This window comes from Serinus canaria, chromosome 3, assembly GCF_022539315.1.
Source record: "Serinus canaria isolate serCan28SL12 chromosome 3, serCan2020, whole genome shotgun sequence".
NCBI classification, from domain to species: domain Eukaryota; kingdom Metazoa; phylum Chordata; class Aves; order Passeriformes; family Fringillidae; genus Serinus; species Serinus canaria.
This window is the reverse complement of record NC_066316.1, coordinates 39635907-39660990: the sequence shown is the minus strand read 5'-3', so window position 1 is coordinate 39660990 and position 25084 is coordinate 39635907. Positions and strand designations below refer to the sequence as shown.

At 36.9% G+C, this 25084-nt stretch overlaps 1 protein-coding gene across 1 annotated transcript; it reads right to left on the bottom strand.

The window, feature by feature from the left end:
* Positions 1-1004: 1004 nt before the first annotated feature.
* CEP43 (centrosomal protein 43) lies at positions 1005-24866 on the bottom strand. The gene is made up of 12 exons (XM_009092811.4): positions 24528-24866; positions 16538-16591; positions 14641-14695; positions 13943-14031; positions 11890-12024; positions 10181-10264; positions 8499-8716; positions 5747-5856; positions 5061-5129; positions 4281-4320; positions 3534-3627; positions 1005-3082 (listed from the first exon to the last, which is right to left on the bottom strand). The coding sequence occupies exons 1-12, from the start codon at positions 24615-24617 to the stop codon at positions 3008-3010; spliced, it is 1113 nt and encodes a 370-aa protein (XP_009091059.2). The 5' UTR covers positions 24618-24866; the 3' UTR covers positions 1005-3007.
* Positions 24867-25084: the final 218 nt, after the last annotated feature.

Genomic DNA, 25084 nt, shown 5'->3' with positions numbered 1-25084 from the left:
ACTTACAAGGAAATAGTTTATGAGATGGGCTGTGGTTTCCCACTTAACTTAAAAAGAGGTGGAATGCAGCAATTTCACTAAAGAAAAAAAGTAACATTTTTATAATCTATCCTTGTTACAAGAGCCACGTTAATGCTATGAAACTGTCAGTCATAGCCTAGGTTTTACTTCTAAAAACCACAGAATTTGTTAAAAAAATTACAGAGAGCATTTAACAAAATAGAGTCTTTCTAACTAGACCTAGTTGATACAGAACTGCACAAAGCAGTCATCAGTGTCCCTCTCCAACACTTGCTTCTCTGCTCACAGAAATGTCCCCATCTTTTTATGAGAGGACTCTGGTTGTCAATTCTAACATCTGAGGTGGGGTACTCAACTACCTTGGTCCTTCTGGGAGAAGTCTATGTGAAATACAAAACAATATGGTTTGAAATATACAGTGAAACAAGCATTCAAGAGAGCTTAACTTGTCACTTATGTTTAAATACCTCTAACAATAGTAAACGAGACAAAATTTTCCCAATCAAGATTGTTGGGTTTCTTTCCTTTGTTGAATCATAAACCACCTGACAACTTGGGCTGATACCACCAATGTAATTCTGTCAAGTCTTAACCAGATTCATCATCAGGAATTGCAAGATCCTTTGGGCTTAAAAGGACTCTCAGTTGCAGACTGGACTATAAAAAAGCATTTTTCATAAAAACCCCTCAAATCCCATAGAGCTTCCTTTATTTAAATGTTAAGATATCTGGTTCAACAAGTCTCAAAACGCCATTTAGCCAGCACAAGAGTTTTATTTTACAATTTGAATCATTATACACAATTCAGTAAAAGTCCACAGGAGGAACAGCATGGAGACATACCACTTTTTGGTATTTCCTTCAATTAGAGCCAAAGTGCAAGGTCTCCAATTAACTCCCAAGGTAAGAGAACAATACTTGGCTGTTAACACAAGTCATGTTAACACTTAAAATATCTAATTAGTTAATGAAAAGGCCACATCTTCATACACAATTAGAAGTATTTTAATAAAGTTTTGGTTTCTTTTGGTATGATAAATTGCCACATATCCTACAGCTAACAGGTAATGGAACATCATGTTTTCCCAAGGCATGTAAGAAAGCAAACAACTCTGCCTCTGCATTATTCCATACACCTTAAAAATGAATGCCAAAAGCAACTGTTCATGTGAAATTTTATTTCCTTCAGACATGCTGATACTCTTCTTAAGAAAAAAGAAAGGAAAAAAGAAAGGAAAGAAAGTCTAATCCAAACTTTTTCATACACATTATCTTGAGGCACAGGTTCCCCTAACGTTAAGTGAATTTTTTACACAGGTTATATCACATGTTACAGCTATTTGAAGTTATGGCACATTGACTTCCTGGGGTGAAAAAAATTCTCAGAGCTCTGTGTTCAGCTGCTACAATATGGCACAAAGATAAAAGTCAACACCATGACTAAATACTCTGATGCTTTTTTGCTGGCTGTTTTTGGGGTGCACATAAATAAAAGGCACACTTTTGCTGTCTCCTCTCAAATAATTTATGTAATGTACAAGCTTAACTTCCCAGCACTGCTCCAGGCCTGCTGGCCCAGTGCAAAAAAACATTTAAGTCAGCTTCTAGTGCTAGTAGCAGCTTTATATGCTTAACCAATGGCTTTAGTTTAGCATGCTACTTCCACTGTGGTGACTACAGATGACAGGCCAACAGTGTTCCTGAAAAAGAAAACTACAAACCCTCAAAAAAAGAAAATGATGTTTAAAATAAAATTACTTCTATTCACTTACACATCTGTTTTCCAGATGTGTTCACAATGTTCAGAAAGTGCACATTTTGAAGTCTTGTTTCAATATTACAAATGTTCATGACCTAAACATTATAGCAGTGCCACTTGCAACAGTATAGCTGAAGAACTATTAACCTTGCCACGACTGACCCTGTTCTGCAAGAGCATCATGAAAATACAAGAATTTGCTCTTAGCTAGAACTTAGTGTCCACAATGTCTTCAGTATGGTATTTTTAAATATTTGCATTGAATTTTGTACAGCAGTCAGAATCTGAAAAGCAGAAGTTTAGTAGTTTCACTTTTTGGCGCTCATTTTTACTTAAAATATTTTCAAGAATGAAAGTGATCTTATAGCACATGAAGAACCCTCAAAAATAAAAGCTCCACTAAGTATTACACACTGTTAAAAACTTACCCCATAAGATTTAATTACTGATTTGTGAATCCTTACAAAATTATTTTTCGTGATTTAACAACAGATAACATTGATTAAATTATCACATATAAAAACAGCTTAGGTCTTAACATCAACAGTCTGACAAACATATTTAAACAAGAATATTCTGGGTTAAGACTAGTGCTAAATTTAGCTCCTAAATATAGCTAAATTTAGGTTTAAGAGTTTAGATACTCTCAATTTAATATGCCTTTAAAAAAAGGTTAAGTCCAACTTTCAGAGGAGTCTGTAAAAGAGGAGTTTCAAGTAAGTCTGGAGTAATTAGGTATTGTGGCTAGAGCTACCATAAATAAGGACTACCTGCTGACTTGACAAGGTTGTGTTAAAAGAAGTGTGAGTTGAACCACTACCTTTGAAGGTTCTTGCTTTGGTTATCTTTAAAAAAAATCTGACTGTTAAAATAACAGTGCAAGTTCACTATAAAGCCACATGCCTCTTTCTCGATGTTCTCTTACCAAATGGTTTTTATTATGTCCACTGCCAGCAATGGACATTCTGCCTGGAAAATCCACCTCCTTCTGTGAAAGGTTTGGCTGAATGAAATGAAGAAAGTAATTCTGATATCAAACTCAAATGGGAACACACTATTTCATTTAGTTCTTGTTCAGAATATTTAAAAACCTTCTTCACCTACAGTATTTTTGAAACACAAGGCACAAATAAGGAGTGGACATTCCAGCAAAAGGTGATTGTCTGAAATTAATAGTCCACAGCAGTCTTCTAGTCCAGCACAATGAAAGATTTTTGCTGTCCAATTCTATGCCACATCTTCTAGATAATCTGCAACGTCGCTTAACTGAGAAATGGTAAGGTCTTGTGTGATGCTTTCAAGCTAGAAAATAAATAAAATTGCAAACTCAGAAATCACAAAAAGAGTAAGTATTATGTAATGTATTCCTTCATACGCTTTCATATATCTTTTAGCCTCAAGCTCTTTCAGTGAGATTACACAATCCTTTAGGAGTTACTCAGACAGCTCTGGAGATACCAAACCTTTGTATGTTGGGCACTGAGCCAGCTTCAAATACATTTTACACACCTGGAAAGGCACAGTGAGTTGTGCTACTGAACAACAGTTGCAGGGTTTTTGTTTTGTTGGGAGTTTGTTATCAATAGAGCACCTAACAGCAAGGATACTAGGTGCAAAAACCAGAATGTAACAAATAATGGACATTAACATACAACCTAGGAACTAAGGATAACAGCATGGTACTTTACAGAAGGTTGGAAACAAAGTCAAGATCAGAAGAATATAAAAAACAACAATTCAAAAACAATCATACTTTATCACTGGCATTTGACTCTTCTGTTCCCACAGAAATTTCATCTATTTCTTCACCAATACTGATGTCACTTTTTTCTGAGCGATGACTCGTACTAAAGAAAAAGCAAACCATAAGCACAGAAATAAGACCTCCTTATCAAACATCCAGGTATGACATTTACTTTATACCTAGCATTTGACTGGAATTGCACTTCCTAGCAAGTCAGATATGAAGTTACCTAAAACTTCGTAACAACTAAAGGCTTTCTACCTAAACAAAGCCATTATAAATACTGAGAACTATTTAGGCCTCAATCATGCAATTTACAACACCAATACCTTCACATAATAAGCATGAGGTTATTAAATACTTGTTACCAACTACTCATGATGCTTTATTTTACAATTGAATATCTCAGCATACAGCATAATTATTGACTAATTGCATTAGTTGCTAAAACATTATTAAGTGCATGGTTCAGGAAAAACACCGAACCCCTTCCACAAAAAACCCAACTTAGTATCATGCTGAAGTTAGCAGCAGGTTTTTAAGGAACATATTATCCCTATATAAAAAGATATACGGTTTGGTTGTTTTTTTAACTAGTGACTAAATCTATAAAAATAGCAAACTGAAGTTTAAAGAAGTTCAGAAATATCCAGTGATAGTGACTGTCTGCCATATTATGAAATAATTCAAATATGCTGGTGGATATGCTTATACTGCATGAAGTACTACCCTACTGAGGTATAATCCTTCTCTTACCTGTTGAAGTCATCAGCATATTCATCATCATCTCCATTTCCTAAATAAGATTTAAAAGCTATTAATGAAACAAGTTTTCTCTTCAGGAAACACAACCCCCCCCCAATCTATTCCTGCACCAAAATACATGGTTTGATGACCATCAAAAGTGGGAGTAGATTAAATTACTTACACTGATTAGGAAGAAGAGTTATGTTTGCCGTTATTTAATCTCAGTATTATTTACATAAACTGTTTCAAAACTGAACATACATTTTCAGGAAGTTAGCTGTGTTGCTGAATACAAAACTTAAATACTTGACAGTTCTATTTTGAGAGAATTCTTCCATCACACCTTCTTCATATTGCACCAAAAGAAAGGCAACTTTCAAAAGTGTGGAGGGGCACTAAATATGCCACTGAAAAGCAATACTACTTACCAGGCTATCTTTTACCAAAAATAGAAACCTGCTCTTTTTATAGAAACTTCAACAACAAAATTCATCACTCGGTATTAGGTAAATGCATGCACAGAATGAATCAAATTTTTGCTCCATGTGTAAAATATTAACCCACAAGACACCAATTTTCACTTTTCTGGATTTCTTCAGATCACATCTTGCTTTAACTATATTAAGCTTCACAACTTATGTTAAATAGAATAATGTAAGTAAAAACTGAAGATTTTAGTTCAATATGTGTATTTGAGTTTCTCAGATTCCTTTAAAAAACTGGGCCAGAATTTATCAGTTATGGCCAACCAAAAATTTCAGAGCTTCCTCATGTTTAGCAGTTACTTGCCTAATTCTAGTGATCCCAGCTTTGCATTCACCAACCGCAGGTCTTTTAAAACAGAGTTTGTATCCAAATCTGTAAACAAAAGCACTTATATCAGAAACTGGACTTGTCACTTACCAGTAAGATCCCACTTACACATACAAACTAACAATTTATAACACCTGTTCTTTTATATCAACCCTGTGTACTTTTACAGTATACGGTACCATACTTTTACATACATAGTTTTTACTGTACATACTTTTACAGTATACTGTACCATTACAGCAATATCATACTATATTTTCACTGTTGAACTCTGGTAATGTTTAAAAACTTGAGGAGTAAACAGGAATAATCTCCCACTATTCAGGGATTTACAACATAAAAGCAAGCACCTCTAAAGAACTGGTACAAATAATTTAAGATAATACAAAGGAATAAGTCAATTTCAGTTTAAAACTGAGCAGTAGAATTATATACTTCTTTATATACAGACAAAAAAAGGGATGTAGATAAGTATTTCATGTTCCAAAGCATAAAATGCCCCAGTGGTACCACAATATATCCAAACCAGTATGCCATCACTCGCTAAGAAAGAACTACTGTAAAGCATATTACAACCAGAAGGGGGCCACATACTCTGTCATTTTTCCATAACAGAAATAACTTCTTCAATCATCAAAACACAAAAAAATATGAAAACTTACTATCAGACTCCTTTAGCAAAGGTGCACCAGTCAGGGAGCTTAACCCACTTTTTAAAGCCGGTGCATCAGAAAGGGATGCTAGACCTCCTCCTTTATTAGCCTCAGTTTTCCTGTAAAAACCAAGTAAGTAAGTAAGTACTCCACTCCCAATAAGAGCTATAAAATATGCATCATTACTTTTTTTTCTGTTATTAAATTGTCATAAAACTACAACAGCAATACTACAGCAAAAAAAAAAAAAAAAAGAGCAAGGAAAAAAGCCTATTCACTCTGCAACCTTAAAAGCAGTAGGCAGTTCACTGGCACAAGTGTCAACCACAACACTGACTGAGAAAGACACTTTCTCACCCATGCAAAGGCTTGCGCCTGTCTTCTCCCGCAGACAGAGAACCTTCATCAGCATCACTATTTACATCTAGGGGCCTTTCATCAACCCCACATGTAAATGCAGCCAAAAGAAAAAAGATTCAGACATAAATCAGTACTTCGGTTTGTTTTACATCTTAAAGAGATTACCTCTGATGAATCTATTAATTCTAAGAGCAGTTAGTTCACAGAATGAAAACCTCTTCGTTATAGGAAGACAGATCTCACCACATGTTAAAGTTCATTTGGCACTACCTAGTTCAAAAGGATTTGAACTTGCAAATAAAGGATGAATAAACACAAATTAAAAGAGACAAAGATTTTCACATTTAGTATTGCCAGAACTTTTTGCTATTTTGATTCCATTGCTATTAATAATGGGCATAATTTAATCATTCATTGTATCTAGATCACCAAAATACCATGTGTAACATCACACGTTAAAGGGCTTCAAAATTTTGAATAATGGGTCAGAGAGATGATTCAGGCAGTCATTATTAGAGATAATGACTGCCTGAATCATCTCTCACACTGTCATTAGCAACTACTTGCTCTGAACCCATCCTAAATGAACGGGCAAGATTGCCATAAGAAAATTACCTTTTTGCAAAGAATGCAACGCTGGCAGCTGTCCTACTTATTCACTTCTTGGGACTCCAGCACACCAGCATAAAGTACCACAAAGGGGATTCTACATCAAGAATATGGGGGGTTTTTGCCCTCCAGAAGAGTTATCAGGAAGGTAAAAATGAGCAATTCAGCACACACAGCTCAGCTACAAATTCTAGCTCACTTGTTGGTACAACATTCAGCACACCTTATTATGGGATGTTACTAGAATTGCTGCATCACAGTAACATTATGTGCTACAAAATATTACTTGTGGACTGTGACTCTGCTATAGACAGATTTAATCTAGAAGCAATTCTTTCTGTAGGGTGTTTCTCTACTAGGGAAAAAAACCTTACTTTACTAAATAATTAGTCTGTTTTTTGACTGTCTTTTAAAAGAAATCTAGTTTACCCAGTTTCAAAGAAAATTTCCCTTGCTGTTATATGAAAATGCTCAAAAATAAGAAATTAGTAAATATTGTTGTTATTATTATGCAAAAGTTTTTATGGACTTTTTTAATTTACCCAACTTACCATTTAGACTACCTCCTACAATGGTTACTTTGGTTAAAGGCTAGCTAAACAAGCTTTCAAGTAAGGAGGAGTAAATGCATTCAGATGCAGTTTTAATCTTCACAATTAGAAAATAAATATTATAGTAGGGTTAGTTGTAACACACAATATTTTCCAGAATACAATCTCTGCTCTTTGAAGAAAAACAAGTCTACTCCAACGAAAAACATCCATCAAAAACTGTATTATAAATAATCTTTCACAAATAATTTACTAAAGAGAAACCTGGTTTACCTGGCATAACTTTGTGCTCTACCAGAAGGATCCTATTCTAAGATTAAGCATCTACTATAGCAGTAATACAAAAGAGCTTATACTGCCCTGCCCACTATCAGCATGGCAGGTGAAAAGTCACCCGCCACACCCACTTACAAAGGATCCCGCAACTACTTCTTAATGTCTACTAAGCTGGAGCAATTATCTGACTACTTAAGCACAGCAAAAGAACACCATGAAATGATCCTTCAGCATTGCTCAATACAGTGGTATCTAAGCTTCAAGATATTTCAACATGATAACAAAAAGATACATTTTTCAGTTTTATAACAAAGCTACTGTATAGTTCAGTCACTAGTTGCAATTGGCATTTTTCAGTCATTAGACTCCACAGATGAATGATAAAAAACGTTCTTCGCATGCAAAATCTGCAAAATTGGCACACGCAGAAGTAACAACACTTCACTGAAAACACAAGAAGTGTTGCAATGCGAAGAGAAAATCCTCTGCTGTAAGGAAACGTGCCTTATTATTTACAGTCTGTGGAGCCTGTTTAGAGTGGTTTTTGTACTCCTTACAGAGCTGTACGGATATTTGATGCACTGCCCCTGTCACTGCCCACTTCCTTTAGTACAGATCACCACTGCAGCTCTGTTGCAAGAAGAAACACTGATGTCTGTGCATCACACATGTTCACTTCACCAAAGAAACAGGCTAAGGACATGAGAAACCCTAACTGATGCACCTTAAAGTAATACAGGTTTTTCCACTCATACTACCTCCAAGAGATCCCAGGGGACACTGTGCATAGAATAGAATGGAATCATGGAATAGAACGAAATCTGAGACATGAATATTTTGGAAACATAATGTTCCAGATCTGAACACTTACAAAATAAATCATCAAATAACTAATAGCTCTCAAAGGTCTGCAAGCATACAGAAGACAAAATAAACCATGTATTAAGAACATCCACGTTACCTACCAGCTGAAAGTTCTTTCTGGTTTGGGTACAGGGTCATCAAAGAAAGAATCTCCCTCTACATCATCTTCATCCACAACTGGATCACTTTTTTCTTTGGTATTCAAGTCTTTGTTTTCTAGTTGAGGATCTAGTTTTGTTTCATTAGGCAAAAAATGAATACTTCTTTTGCTTGCTTCCCCTGATGAGACACTTGTATCACTCTGAGTGTTTTCAGCAGCCTTGAAAGATAAAGACAGGAGTGAGTATTCATGTGATGTAATACTGTAGTGCATATATAAATGCACAACACCAAGCATCACTTCTTAAAATATTACCTCAAATTCCTGAAAAGTATGAGCAAGTTCATTAGTATCATCAAGAACCAAAAAACCATTGTTTTATCACTTTACAAAGTCTTCTTTAGTGCTGCTGCCATTAAAATCTTTTGTTCCATCCTGTGCATTCCTATGCTATCTACATCACTTCTATTATAAAAGCAATTTTAAAATACCTTGGTTATCAAATACAGAAATTACAGACAGACTGATTCTTATGCTTTATTCATATTATTTTGCAACATCTCTACAAACAAAGGTTTTAGTTATAGCTACTGTCTTCAAAAGAAACCAATTTAAACCCATGAAAATGACTCTAAATTCCGTATTAAATGGTGATCTCTGTAATATAGTATTAGGTTTTAAAGCAATTAGCCTAAGAAAACTGGAGTTACTGACACATTCTGTCAAATGCTAAAACCAAAAATGGCAAAAGAGAGATTTTAAAAGTACGTAATTTTCACTCTTCTTCTCATGCTCATGGCTCAGTCCTATAGTCTGGAACATAAGGACAATTCCATGTACAACTTTTCACATCAAGTCATACAACTCAAGTGTAACTTAGCACGGCTTTGTGGCCCAAACAACAATATTCTAATTTACCTAGATAATCAAGGTGCTGAGAAAGAAAAATGTTTTTATATTATTACCTAGCAAGGAGTACTGCTATTTTTACTTTCTCCTAGACTTATTAAAATTAAGCCAGTAGAAGACTTATTACATAGCTTCCTTTCTACAAACAAAGAGCAGCACAGTTTTGTAACAAAACAAAAAGTATTATTTAATCCAGATGGCCAATATGTATGCAGGTTGTACTGTCTGAAGTATTTTTTATCAGTCATTAACTTTTGTTCAGAAGGCTGAAGCCAAATTTTCAAGCTAAAGGCCATGAAAGTTAAAATCACCTTGGTAGATCTTTTTCATACCAAGGCTATTTTATCTCAGTCACAGAATCACATTCAATCACCAGCAGTAGATCGGTTTTTCTAGGGCAGGAAAAAGTACTTAAACCCACATGTGGTAGTATAAAAAATATTTTGATTTCCTATCCAGAGGAACAGAATTGTTTTTAAAAATTAAGAGCTTGATGATAGCCTGGCTACAATAAAGGGAAGCTACAGCTACTTTTCTGTTCTGGGGCCTGTACTATGTCATGCCAGGAAAGTACAAGCAAAACAGTTCATCTTTGCTTGGAATCATAGTTGAAAGTTTTGCTGAGTGGAATAAATATATTCAAACTGCAGATCATTTAAGTGAATGCTAAAGTTTCATCGGAGTCATATGCTGTCATATCTGCAGTTTCATAGGAGTTCCCTATTTTACTCATCTCACATATGTTACAAAGCTTTTTATTACACATAATCTTACCTTATTTGGTATAGAGTGTGCACTCGACTGTCCATCAGATGATTTTGATGTGGGGCACTGGCAGTCATTTAGAACTGGAGCCACCTAAGAAGTTTCAAATAAGCACTTACCAAAACTTATATTCAATTTTGCAAAAACTGGAACTGGTGAGGTTGCATCTTGACTACTGCATTCAGTTTTGGGCCCCTCCCATTAGAAAAGATATTGAGATGCTAGAATATGTCCAGAGAAGGGCAATAAGACTCCTGAAGGATCTAGAAAGCATGTCCTAAAAGGAACAGTTGAAGCAGCTGGCCTAAACAAGAGGAGGCTCAGGGAGGATGTAGTGAGGTGGCGACCAGACTCTTCTACCATGCCTGCAGTGAGAGGTCTAGAGGAAATGGCATTAAGATGAGACAGGGGGGATTCAGATTATATGTTAGAAAAATTGTTTCACAGTTACAGTGATCAGGCATTGGAACAGGTTACGCAGAGGGGTGGTGGAGTCACCATCCTTGGAAGAGTTCAAAAGGCATCTGGATCTGGTGCTGGGTGCTGTGCGTTAGGGGTTACAGTGATGGTGCTATGCTGATGCTTGAATTGGATGATCTTTCAATCTCCACGATTCTCTGATCCTATGAAAATTGCATCCAACAAGAAACAAGGCTACCACCTCACTTGGACAGTATGCAAACCTTGACACTGGGAAGACAGCTGAGGGTAGTACTAGAGAAAATTGGGAAGTTATAGTCACACACAGTATGGAAATCACAGAGTGAGGAGATCCAGGAGGGGCTCTCCCTTTTAAATTGCACTACAGGATTTGACTCCAACACACTGTTGGCACATGTACCTCAGCAAGTTATTTAAACACTCTCCAATACAGTGGACTGCTCAGTGGAGTCCCCATAGCAGGACACACACAGACTGGCAGGCACAAGGGTCTTGGCTTTCCTGGGGCATTCCCAAACTAATGAAGCACAAGGAAATGCAAGGGCTCAAGGAAATCCCGCTTTCATGTGACAGAAAATTGCTATGTTAAGAAGTCTATGACAACTACTCCTGAATTTAAGCTTTCTTTGGGACAGAGACACACTGAATACATCCTACGTGTAGAGAACTTTCTTTCAAGTCACAATCAAATGCTATTGGTTGGGTTTAATTCACTTAATCAACATATTTATTATTTAGTCAATTCAAATACTAATGTCATTGCCTTCAAATAGTTCAATACTTTGATATATTTAATTTTAAGTACATAAGTTTTCAGTAGAGCTTTTAAGCTTTTGACAAAATTCATTCAAGGCTTTTCAGGTCATATTAAAATTAGAAATATGCCAAGGAAAACAGGTATAGATAGAAGTGTTATTAAACCACACCAGAAACGAGAAAATAAGTGACACAGTGTTTTTTGTAATTTATCTAGATTCACTCTGTGCTACTATGTTGTAGTAGAATATTAATTCTATTAAACAGCCCTAGGGTGCTATTAAAAGTAATAGTCATAAAGTTTATCTCTTGTCTTTCTGATTAAGCTGAAAGCGTAATATAATAAAGACCTCAAAAGTATAATAGTACAATAACAAAGTCTTCATAATTTCAGTTACTTTTTCATAATTAAAAAAAAAGTGAAGCACAAGGAAATGCAACTATATAGAGAAAGACAACTAAAAAATTGTCTTTCAACTAAACAACTATAAAGAAAGAAATTTCAATTTAGTATTACTTACTCCTCCACCACCTGAAGTCTTTTTCTGCTGACATTTCCTAACAACCTCCAACAATAGGGGGCCACCCACAGTACCTTCTGCTTCCGTAATTCCCAAATCTCGAGCTAAGTTTTCTCGACCATCAAGACCATTTAGCTGGGGGGACAACAGAAGAAAAAAGAATCACAACATTAAACTAAGTGTCAGAAAACAAAAGATAAATTTTGTAATACAAAAAAGTCTTATTTAACACAGCTCTACCTGAGCTAAACAGTGATTATTTATGTTGTCTTGTTGCTGGTGGACTAAAGTAATAAAATCATAGAATCACTCAGGCTGAAAAAGACCCTTAAGATCATTATGTTCACCACTACACCATGCCCCAAAGTGCCACATCTCCACCTCTTTTAGATACCATCTAGTGCATAATTTACTTATCTGTACCTGAACTTGTCACAGATCATGCAAAGTTATTTTAAATATGCAAGAAGCCATCATTAGCATGCCTTGTAATTTAAGAATTTATATGGCTACATTACTTCAGCCTATCACATTTAAAAGAGGATCCAAGGACACCCAGCCAGCAGTCCCAGCAAATTCATGGATGATGGGGAGTCACCATTCCTCTGCATACAGAACTACGCTTGCACAGGTCAACACTTACTTTCAGTCTCTGTCTCACATTAAAAAATACATGGGTTTGGACAGAAAAAGGGATGAAAGCAATTTGGCATCATCCAAAAAACCCCACCAAAAAACCCCAATAACACTTTTTCAAACTGAACTTCACACTATAGAAGAAGCAGAATGCTACAGCAAACTCAAGATGGTTAGCACAGCCCCAGATGGAAACATTGCAAAGGGCACCAGTTCATCCTGATCTCTTATGACCATATAGAGACACTTCCTTTCCGAACAAGGGTCTAGCAAATACTGATGTGAGCCACCACTTGCCAAGCACACTGGATAAAGAGACAGTACAAGAACTACTCAGAGGCAGAGGCTAGTAGAGACAGACAAAGCCAAATCTCTCAGCAACCTACACAGCAGTCTTGGTCAGCTCAATTAACTTTGGGCAAATTTCCTTTATGCTCTGCATTAGGTGAAATGGACACATTTACTGGAAAACAGAAAGGAGTGTTTCAAAGAGCATAATATGCCTTTACAATGCAAATGAAGCACTGCTTCCAAGAGCGAGTGGCAACACAACACAAAGTGGGGCTGTTTTTATTTGTTTCTATTTGGTAGCATGAACATGAATCTTTGTACAGATGTGTTCTAGTAATAACTTAGCAACTAATTTGGCTAAGGATATTTGGCAAAGAACAAAGTCGTATGGGATTTTTTTTTGAATAGGCCACTAAAAAAAACCATTAATTTCTGATAAACAGAAGTCAACTAAGTAACTGATTTGAAAAAATTGGATTTTTAATATAATAACTATTTAAACCAACTTCAAGAAAAAAGAGTACTTCAGATATGAGAGATTCTGCAGTGAAATTAAACTGCTTCAAACCCAAAATTATTATTAAAACCTTTATACCATAAAAAGAGACAAAGATGATGAAAACCCTCTAATTCTGTACTAAAGGCTTAAAACAATCAGTTGGGCCACATAATCACTGTAGGTCCCTCCCAACTGAACTATTCTATTCAATCACTTTTTGTCAAGTATAACTGCATTAAGTCCTTTGTGTCACTGGAATTTCTTTCAGAGCAGATGACTGACATTATTTTAGTTTTCATGTAATGATACTAACTTAATATTATGACATAGTAAAGTTAGTGGCAAAAAATGTTGCAGGAGTATGCAGGATTCATATACCATTATATGATTCTACAAAATTCAAAATTAAATTACTATCCAGCATTGATTTTGATAAAGAGAAATATTCATATTAGCCCACTTTCCTGAAAAATGTATTTTCATGACACTATTACAGACAAAACATAAATACCACATTTTTAATAAAAACAAATAAGTGTTTTAAATAAATCTGCCATAGCTTCTGCATTCATTGCCATGCACTTCAAACAGTGAGCATTGCATACAAACAAAACCAGTCTATCTTACTGTGCTTGATTCGGGCTGAAAAACAGCTAAAGTAAAATCAAGATTGAAAAAACGTAGAAATTCTGCAACAAGACCTGCTACCAAGCGACCTAAAAAGAAAATAAGAAGAGTTAAAATACACCAGACAAAACCAAATCTTATTTCAAAGATTTAACACCAGCACACATGGCTTCAGTTTAGACATTCAGCAAACTACCACCTCATAACAAGTTTGTATACTGACTCCATAATTTTGAATTGGCCATCATATAAAAATCATTTAAGCCAGTAATACTGCAAGAGCTTTACAGACTGCTTACAAAATTCATGTGCAGCCATTTTTTAAACTATTCAGCCGTTTTAAAAACATAATTTTGACATTTGTCATATATGTGCATTGACTCCTGCACCTCTACTCTTAATTTTCACTGGTTACTGTTTCTATTGGTCTAGAATGTCTCTGAGCTAGCACAACTATAAGGCATTGAAAAATATTAACTTCAATACCTTAATCACCTTAATTAAAAATATAACTTCAGCAATATTAACATTAAAACTTATAGATTTAATTCTATTCTGAACAAGTAGTAATTAGGACATCTGAAAGGAACAAAAGCATACTTAATGTAATGGAGACTTCACTATCAATAAGATTCAACGATTTAATCCTTTGTCTCCTATTTTTATTATCAGAAGTATATACTAAACAAAGAACTTACCATCCTTTGTACCTAAAAAACTTTTCAAGCTTTCATTTACCAGAGGTGCTTTGTTCTGTCAAAAAAGCAAAAACCAAACAGCAATTAACATCATCTATATGCTAGCAAGAAACTGAAAACCACAGCAAACTAATGTTTGGGTGTAGTCTGCTGCACAGTGATGCCCTGCCCATCCAATACACTTCTTAAAAATCTACCTTTGTATGAATTCTAACTACAAGTAAAAGTTATGTAGCAATTAATTTATTGAAACAAATTAAATTTGTCTTGGAGCTAAAGTCATTTCATCAAAATTCTTAATAGCATACTGATTTTTATTTATCTAATAACTAAAGAGGTAAGCTAAGGAGGTAACTTCCCATGTTCCTCCTCTAATATAGTGCAAAGTTTACAGCAATTCAGTCCACCCTTTTAAAAACTGGAAATTTACAAATCTTCCAGACAAAATGTTGACAATGCTAGTTATTAGAACACAAATCAATACAAATCATCTATTAATTAAAACACCTACAAAGATATTATGAAAAATGCTTTTTTCTCCGTTGTTAGATTTGCCCTCTTCAATTTTTAAACAAAAATAAATCAATATGCTATGTCTGGGTTTGTCAAAATCGTTCTGGGATTTTTCAAAACAAATTCTAAATGCCATTCCTAAGATGGAATGGGTATTCTGGGTAAGAAAAGGATCAGTTATAGGTATTTATCACTACAGTTGCAAACGCTAACACACAAGAAAGTGCTACCTGGAAAAAGGAAACCTTGCTTAATATTTTAGAATTCAAGAGTCATGGTAAGTATTAATATGTCACCAGTATCAGCAGTGTAAATTTAAAATATCATGATACATGTAAACTTTTTGAGAAATGGTGAGCTGAAATGCACTGTAGCAAATCTCTCTTCACGTTACTTGAACTACTGCTATTACTCTCCAGTTTGTTCTCTGGATGCTCTAGAATATCCTGAAGCTTCCCTTAAAGAGATGGCACTGTTCTTCCACATTACTATTCCACCACAGCTTCTTCAGCTATCTTATGTTAAATTTCTGGAATATGGAATCTCCTATCATAGAATAACTACTTCCCATCCTTACTAACATTCCACTACTGTTTCAGTAAGCATTTTTTCAGAAAGAGCTCAACCATCTAACCAGTAGAGGAATAGAACATTCCTCTCCTTTCGAAGCAGAGAAGCTGGACATACAGCACTCTCTACTCCCAATTTTAGAAAATTGAAAGACAGAGGAAATGAAGCAAAGTCAGCAGTAGGAGAGGTCACAAAATTGGTATCTGTATACCACAGTAGTACTTTTATGCAACCATGTACTGGTATTCATTCCCTTAATATTAATATATTGCAGAGGTGTCAGTACATAGTCCTTCTCTTAAGAATTCATCCTTAAGTGTTAAAGCAAATTATCCTGAAGCAAGCCTACAATATTCTTATGGGAAATACCATAAGCATTAGCATACTTGGCATTTTACTAGACTAAACTGCTTCTGAAATACACTCGTCAAGACACCCTAGTAAAATATTTTCAATTTCAAAATAAATTATTCTGATTTGATAAACTCTTGATCAGTCAAGTAGATATCTTCTTTAAAATATGTATTTGATGGAGAAATCATTTAGTTATTCTGGTCAACTGGACTGCAGCCATATAAACCCAGCAGAGACAGACACCTAAAATTGTAATTTCAAAAGGCTGTTTAACAATTCCTATTTTTAAACATCAGGAAAAAGCCTGATAGTCCTGTTTTGTGTACTTTATACATCTTATGCAGAAATACATCTTTTTATTTTGTTACATTTTACAAACAGAAAGTATTAAAGCTATTATATTTAATTCTACACAAAGGATGTTTTTTTCTTTCTGATTTTTTTTTTAAGGTTCTCTTACCTCTACTTTGTCTTGTTCTTCTAATGCCAAAAACACAGCAGCTCGTAACTCTGCCTGCCAAACAAAAAACAAAAAAAACCAGCATTTCTACAAGCACTTTTTTCCCTAAGAAAATAGGATTCAAAGAGCTAGCAAGTAGCTTTACAGCTATTTGCTTCTCCTCAAGCAACTTGGCATGGACTGTAATCTCTATCAGTGCAATTAAAACACTTAAGATTACAGGCAATGTTACTTGAGGCAGAGAAATAATAGTTTCCACTCTGAGAACAAGGCAGGAGGCAGCATAATTTGATACAAGACTTCCTAAGTTATTTCTTTGTACATAAAAAGATTCCAAAGTACCTAAATTATCTCGTATTTGTTTCTTCAACAGTTAAACATCCATCTCTTTCAGGCAGCTCCAAAACACCTACCCTTCATTTAAAATTCACTCAGGAAATATGAACAAATAGGCCATAATAACCTGTTAAAAACTAAACATTAAGATATACAAATTGCTACGATTTCTTGTCAGATACTCTCAAAACCCCAAAATTTCTCAAGGAAAAGAACATGATCACAATCATTCAAATATTCCTGGTAGTAATGGTTTACCTACCTGAATCTAAATGTATTATTATAAAGAATCAGAATTCTTCTAAGGACAACTTTGACTACTGAAGCTTAAGCCTTGCCTGCTTTTTAAAACTTTTTATAAGCATTACAGTTCTACTTTCACTGAACACATCAAATGGACAACATACATTTGATGTATTAGTTTTCCACTTTAACCAACTCTTAATCTGACATTTTGAAGTAAGTCAGTAGATAACCCTGCAGTAATAAACTAGAAAAGACAGCATACTTGAGTTTTCTCCACAGCAAAAAACCCGCAGAATTTAAAAATAAGATTTCTTTCCAAAATTAAGAATAAGACTAATACAAAGAATGCCGGGACTTTCTCATATCTATTACAAGAGGTAACTAAACATGAAGTAACTGGTCCATCCCATCAAAAAAATAAAACCAAAAGGAAATGCCCACTCATAAAAAACCCAACAAAGCAAAAAACCCCAAACTCCAAATCCAAAAAACCAACCCACCCAAAAAACAACCAAACAAAAAAATCCCAAACACCTCTCATGGGAAAAACAAACACTTCTTTTTTAAGGAAACTCCTCTTTGGACATCTTACTGAAAGATAAAAAATAATGCAAAAAAGCTAAAAGGATTTATCACCAAAAGAAGAGTAAAATACTTACAACAATTATATGCAATGGTCATACTGACACTGCAATCACATTTTTTCAGTTGCTGGGATAGAGTATTCAATCAGAAAATCCTCTTAGAAGCTATTTATTTATTTTTCTTACCTTTTTTTCAGGTGTTGGGGTACAGTTGTCAATCAGTGTGACCCTTTACACACCCCATTAACTTAAATATTATTATTACAAAATCAGTTTTTGTTTAATTTTGCAACCAGCAGCTAATAACTTATTTATTTAGTCTTACCTCACTAACATCAACCTGAAAGCAAGGCTTTCTTTGTCACCTAGGCCACAGAAACCAAATATATTTACATAATAGGATAATAAAAATAACAAAGCATTCCTGACTGGCTATTACAACTGTTCAAAATAAAACACACCAGTCAATGCACGTGGGTAGGGGTAAACCCCCCTAATGGTCTGGATCATGGGACTGAAGAATTAAGTTGTCTCAAAATAGTTGCCAGTACCTCAGCTTATCCAGAGCCTGACCTGTTTTGAGATTCTGGAACAATATCAAACTGTCGCCCTTTTTTTTGCTTAACTAGGATTGTTTACCTGCTCCACTCATCTAGGTCCAATCCACTGGCTTTTAATTACTAATATACTATCCCCACAAGGAGTGTTTACACTACTACTACAACACACTGACCTTCATCCGTTGTGGTGGGTACTGGTCAGATCATGGCACAATACTCTCAAAATATCATCTCAATAAATTTAGACAAAGAACCACACGCTAGAATTTGTGTGAAGTTAAAGCAGTAATGCTCAACTTCATGCAGAAGAAAGTAAAAAGCAACAATAACAAAGCTGAGACCAAAGGAACAATCATCCTACTACAAGATGAATCATACTACACCAGCAGGAAGGACAACGTTATGTAGGCTTTTCAGAACCTGAGGCCAGTCATAGAGAATCTGAACACCAGAGACTGAGATCACCATCATCAGGCACAGCAATTTGCTCCCACCAGCAGATATGAAGAGTATAACTACACAGATTAATCTACTTACAGTGTTCTTCTCACACTTCTTTTGTTTTTAATTGGTATGAACAGATTGCATTTCTCTTTGCCCTAGAACCCTTTGGCATCAGCCCAATACATCTGCACTGCCTCATTCTGCTAGCAGTATTCAACACAATCCAAATACAATCTGAAGATTTTATTCACTGTCTAGTAGTAAAGCAGACCAAAGCTTGATATTCTAATTCCCCACCCATATTCTTTCTAAGTCTTCAATAAGACAGGATTATGTCAACAGAGACAGGTGTTGATGAGTAAGTATCTATCACTTCTACATCCATCAAGCCTACAGACTTCTTTCTCATACTGTGAAAGACACCCATTCTCTTCTATCCCTAAGAAGTTTTATCAGGCAAGAGCTCATGTCAATGAAACAGCAATTTGGTTTCACTGAACTTGGCTAAAACAAGCAAGGGTGTCATTGTATATGACAAATACTGTCTGTGTTAGAGAAATGTATGGGTCAGTGTTTTGAAACAAAATTAAATTTCCCCTTTTCCTCCCAGGCATTTACAGCTCATCAGACAACACTGGTTTTTACTGATTGTTACTGTACTATAAATCAGAAATTGAAGTCCATGAAAAAAGTATATTTTCTGCACTGAACTACAGTATCCCTCTTTAGAACCTGGGTAAATAAGGTCTGTCCATGAAAACAGCTCCCTCAATCTGCAGCTCCCTGGAAAAGAGGATAACAGTTCTTACTATCTCAAGAGTTCCCCAAACACACTTTTTAGATGGCATCTCAAAAAATGCCTATCTCATTTGGAAATATGCTTTTAATAGGAAGACAACTAGCACCTACATTAAAAAGGTTGTTGGTCTTGTTTAGCAGTATGCTTGTAAAGCCATTCACAGCATCTTACATAGCAGATACTGGATGAAAAGTGAAAGGATAAGACAGAGATCATTCAGGACTGAACGATTACATGTAACCTTAACTACCTCCCACTTGCAGACTCCAATAAGTATAATATTTAGCAAGTCCGTGGAATTTCTGGTGTTTTGTTTTTGGGGATTTTTTTAGCATTTGTCTTTGATTGTGCTAGACTAGATTTGTCCAGGACTTAAACAAGAGATCTGATTTTCCTAAGACAAAATTTGAGACAATATTTTCCCACAGGAGAATGCGTGTAAACTTCAAACACATTCCTACACCTTAAAGCATGTAGGCACATCAGTGGCCAAGATGATTTCCTATAATATGCAAAAACTCTGGATATGGATTGCTCCTTGCATTCTATCTCCTTTGTACAGCTACACAATTCACCTCCAATCCCAATATCCCAATACCTTCCAAAGAGCCCTCATCAAAATATTTTTTTCCTATCAAACTTTATCCATATTTTCTATTGCTGGGGCAAAACTTCATATGAATGAGCAATGGCTTCCCAACACTGATCTCCAAATGCTGTGGAACACTAGGTAAAAAAGTAGGAACTGCTTTGTACCTATAGCATAGTTGAGTATGATATTGTCTGCTAGCTAACAAAGCCTTGCTGTCTGCTTCGTGCATCTCTCAACATTCCTACGAACTCTTAAGTTCCGCAGCTTTTGCAGAGGAAGTCCTGGGCTTCTTTTTTCATCCAAGACTCATTAGCAGAAACCATAAAACAAATTTCAGCCTGTCAAACACATATGCTACTACTCTTCTCAACCCACTTCAGCAAGCTGAACACTGTTTTTAAAGCCATACAGGCAGCATTATGTATTCCCTAAGAAACAAGGGGTAGGCAAGTTCAGCAAGTGCCAGTCCAGGAGACACTTCAGAGATCTGCAATGGGCCAGCTGGAGGTGCAAAATCTCTTGCAGGCTTGCACTCGTAAGATGAACATCAGAGGATGGTGTGGCTAAACGTGTGGTTTAGAGAAGTGAAATTATTAAAGTAATGCATAAAATTTCTCAGAGACCTTCCAGCTAAAGCACAGGAATGCGTTAACCACCATCTGCTCCAGCATTGCGGAACAGCCCATGCATGCCCAAGCATAAACAATCTCTTGCATTTGTAAAATTTAGTGGCACACAGGCATCTTTCTGCACAACTTTCAGTATCTCCACTTCCTAACTCCAAAACAACTGCCATACACCTTGGTAGATAGAGAGAAGATGTATTGCTCTGGAAAGAGACATGGCAGAACACTGAGCTGTTTAACTGCTGGTGATCAACCCAGGTTAAATCTCTGTCTGCACCAGAATAAATACCTCTCTCAATCCACACATGCATCACAAATCCAAGGATGGTGTCAAACCATAACCAGGAACATCTCTACCAACATTACGCACTGTAATCTCCATGTGCAAAATCTGTAAAGGGTCTCATCCTTGAGGACATGGGGGGTACGCTCTCCCTCACTGCCTGCCAAACTTTGGAATCTTGGCTAAGTGACATAAAGGAGTGATTGTGCACACATAATCCCCTAGACATCAACAAACCAAGTCCCGGACAAGGAGTGGAACCAATCATACTTAGACTCCTCCCTGAGAATATGATGAGGACCATATTGACATTTAAATGTTACATTTCAGTTAGTTTATTTGAAATTAAAAATTGTTATATTTTACTTGAATTATAAAACTAAAAAGAAATAGATATTAAGTTGACTTTCTGGTATGAACTGCTCTAAAACAAACAACACAACACAGCATGCAGTAAACAGGTTACACTGCAGTGCACAGCATGCTCATCATGACAGTTAATAATCCTAAGACATTTAAAAGCACTGTTCATTACTGTACATGGATTGAAGATGCAAAAGCAAACAGGACAATTTTAACTGACCTGTGCACATGCTCATATTAAAAAATGGCACTTTTATCCTCTCTAACATCACACCACCTGCCCATAACTCAGCTGTCTACGTTTTGAAGCCAATTAGTGAGAAATTAGCAGTACCACCTGGCCAAAAGCTTTACTAGGCATGTGACATCAGTGATGCTAACCCCTCTCACATAACTGTAGCAACAGTAAGTTCCAGAGAAGATGCAAAATTCAGGTAATATAAACTTAAATTATTCCAAAGCAAGAGTTTAAAATATATAAACCAAAACAAAAGAGGATAACAAAGAAACATAATGGCTCCTCTTGCTCAGATGATGACAGCTTCACTAGGAGAAAGATCACATTCTCTTCAAGACAGAACACCCCTATTTGTGCACTACCACACAGAAACAGCAATAATTTTCAGTGAAATACAAATATCTACAGTTACATTGTATGTTTACAGAATTCATTAGAAAGCTGTTTCATTCATCAGACTAATTCAAATGATCAACAAACTATATATAGTATACATCTGTACTATATACATTTATTTATGTGTGTGTGTATACATATACACACATATTGCATTTTAGAGAGTACAGGAAATTCTCAAATGCAAGCAGTAAATACATTTATACAACTTCCAGTTTTCACAATATTACTTTATCAATTACTTCAGTGCTCAAACTTTAAGACAAATATAAAAATTATGAACAAATTTTTAAAATGTCGTAAGTACATTTTTTCAGCTAAATAATTTACATCAACACCAATGCACCCAAGAAATTAATCTCAAACTAAGAATAGACTAATAAACTGCAAGCCATTATAAAATTGTCTTACTAGAGAACTAAATTGTAACAATAAGTTTCTTCCTAAAAATTACTCTATCTTACAAAATGTGACACCCTGATACATTCCATCCACTGAAATAATTCCCCTTGAATTCTAATCCTTGCAGTGCCTCATACCAATGCAGCTATACATTGATGACATATTTTTCTCCTTAATGTAGCAACTTCAATAAATCACAAATACTTATTTGTAGCTTTCTAGCCTCATCCATCTTGAAAAATGGTCAGTTCTCACTCTAAAGTGTGAAACAAGCATTATTTTTGATAACATGTAAATGTTCAGTCCTACCACAAAATAAAAAATACTGACACATAATAGGTAAGTACTATTGCAAAAAATCAATTTAACTAAATTTAATAAAAGGATGACTGCAACTTTTTTAATGGATGGCATAATCTAATTTCAATTAAAAGATGACAGTTTAAAAAGCATTGTTCAATCTTAATTGTTCCAGCGACAGGGTTTTGTCAAGTAACAGAAGAACAAAATCTCTAAGTCATTAACGCTGCCAAACAACACTCATCAAACTCACATGCCAATTAAGGTTTACAGCTAAGGAAAAAACCATGAGTTCTTCCAGTCAAAAGGCTCAGCCATAAGCATACCAGTTATTAAACAGTAACACCTTGTATTAAGGAGAGACATAATCTGGCAAGGAGGCTGCATTTTGTATTTTTCTAAGTCATTTGCTAATTTGCTGTAAGGGCAAAACCTTACACAGTATTGGATACCACACACTCTAAGCATTATAGAATAGTGAACTACAATATATTTATTCACATAAAACTCAATGGACTGGCAACCATAGTGTGAAATTTTACATATTACACAAAGGTAGGAATTAATAAATTATGGTTTGCAAGCCCAATGTGACCCAATTGCCTTGCCATGTTTTTAATTAAAATTTTACTATCACCATATTTGCATTAATAGTAGGTGAGTGGTTAACAGGTGGCCCAAAAGGCCACCAAAAGGCCTCTCTGATATCTATTAGAAAAGCCTCACTACTCAGAACACCGTTACTTGAGCTAGAATCTTCATTCTCTTACAGAACTTAAATAAGGATTATCCATTTGAAAGGGATGAACAATGTGGTTTTGAATATTATTTTGCTGAAAAGTATGACTAGTTCAAAATACAGTAAACTTGAAAGTACATACACAAAGATGCTCTCACTTCCATAAACCACTTCAGTTGCTGAACTGTTCCTGAAATACCAGCAAAGACCATCTACCTCTGGATACTCAAAACAGCACTGCAGATAAACACCACCATCCCCTATCTGAAAGCTACACTTCATTTCTCCTCCCTCCTTGAAGGAAACTTGCTCTCTATTATACACAATAATTATTCCTAGAAGCTTTAATTTGAACAAGAATCCACGGAACCCTTTCTGATACAAGCTCAGGCTGCACCACAGACTCGGTAGTAGCGTGCACTCCGCTATCGTCCGTAAATTTCTTAGAATAGCGCTATTTGCTCCCTGTAAGCAGGCAGCATCCCCCGAGAGTCTCCAGACTTAGCAAGCCTTCAAGGCACAACTGAAGCAACCCACACTCAAGAAGAATAAGTGCATATAAATAGAGACCCACAACTCCCACAATTTCCCCGCTTGAAATTTTCAGAAAGGGCTTTCCCTATCGAAGCGGGGATTAACTTCACCCACGCCGTCCCGCACCACGCTGCTGCCCATTGCTTCCTTGCTATCTGGCGGCAGCAAGGGAGCTCTTGCGGTCACACGCTACCCGAGAGCGAACGCGCACAGCCGGGGCCGGGCTCCCCGTGGGCCCCCGCGCTCCCCTCGCTCTGCCCACCCGGGGAATCCCGAATTTCTGCGGCCGCGGGGCAGCGCCGTGCCACGGTCAGGCCCCGGGCCCTCGCACCAGCTCCACCACGAGCAGCCGGGGAACACCACGGGGAAAGTAGGCGCCACCACCAGGCCGCGACGCCGAGGGAGCGCTCCAGCCGGGAACACCGGCTGCAAGCGGGAGTGAGAGGGGAAACACGGGAAGCCTCGGTCCTCCCACACTCCGCAGGGCCGCGAAGCGCCGCCAGCACCAGCCAACGTTCCCCGCCGGTGGAAGGCTCTTCTTGGCCCACCTTAATCTTATTGAGCACCCCGCTGCTCTCCAGCGTCTGCACCAGCAGGTCCCGCAGCTCCGTGTCCTCCTCCGTCGCCGCGGCCGCCATCTTGCTTCTCCCTGACAACCGCGCAAACCGCGCTAGCGGCGGGACCGGCCCGGCAGATTCGCCGCCGCCGCCGGAGGCACAAGCCTAGGGCGGACCCGAGAGAACGGAGCGGACCGGGACAGAGGCCGCCCTCGGCACCGCCCCGAGAAGGGACACAGAGAGGCCGCGGCCAGCCGGCGCTTTCGCCGTCCGCTGGCGGCCGCCAAGAAACTGCGGCGGCGAACGGACAGCGCGGGCGACGGGCGGGAAGTTCAAAGCGGGGGGGCGGTAACGGCTGAACTGCGCTGCCGCCCGCGCCCGCAAGCGGCTCCTCAGACGCGCCCGGTGTCCCGCCACGGCCCAACCCAAGCAACCGTAGGAGGAGCGGCTGGGCTCATTTGGTTGGTCTGTTCAGCCTGGCGGAGACTGAGGGGAGATCTCAACACAGTCTCCAACTTCTTCTTCGTGAGGGGAAGCATGAAGGGCAC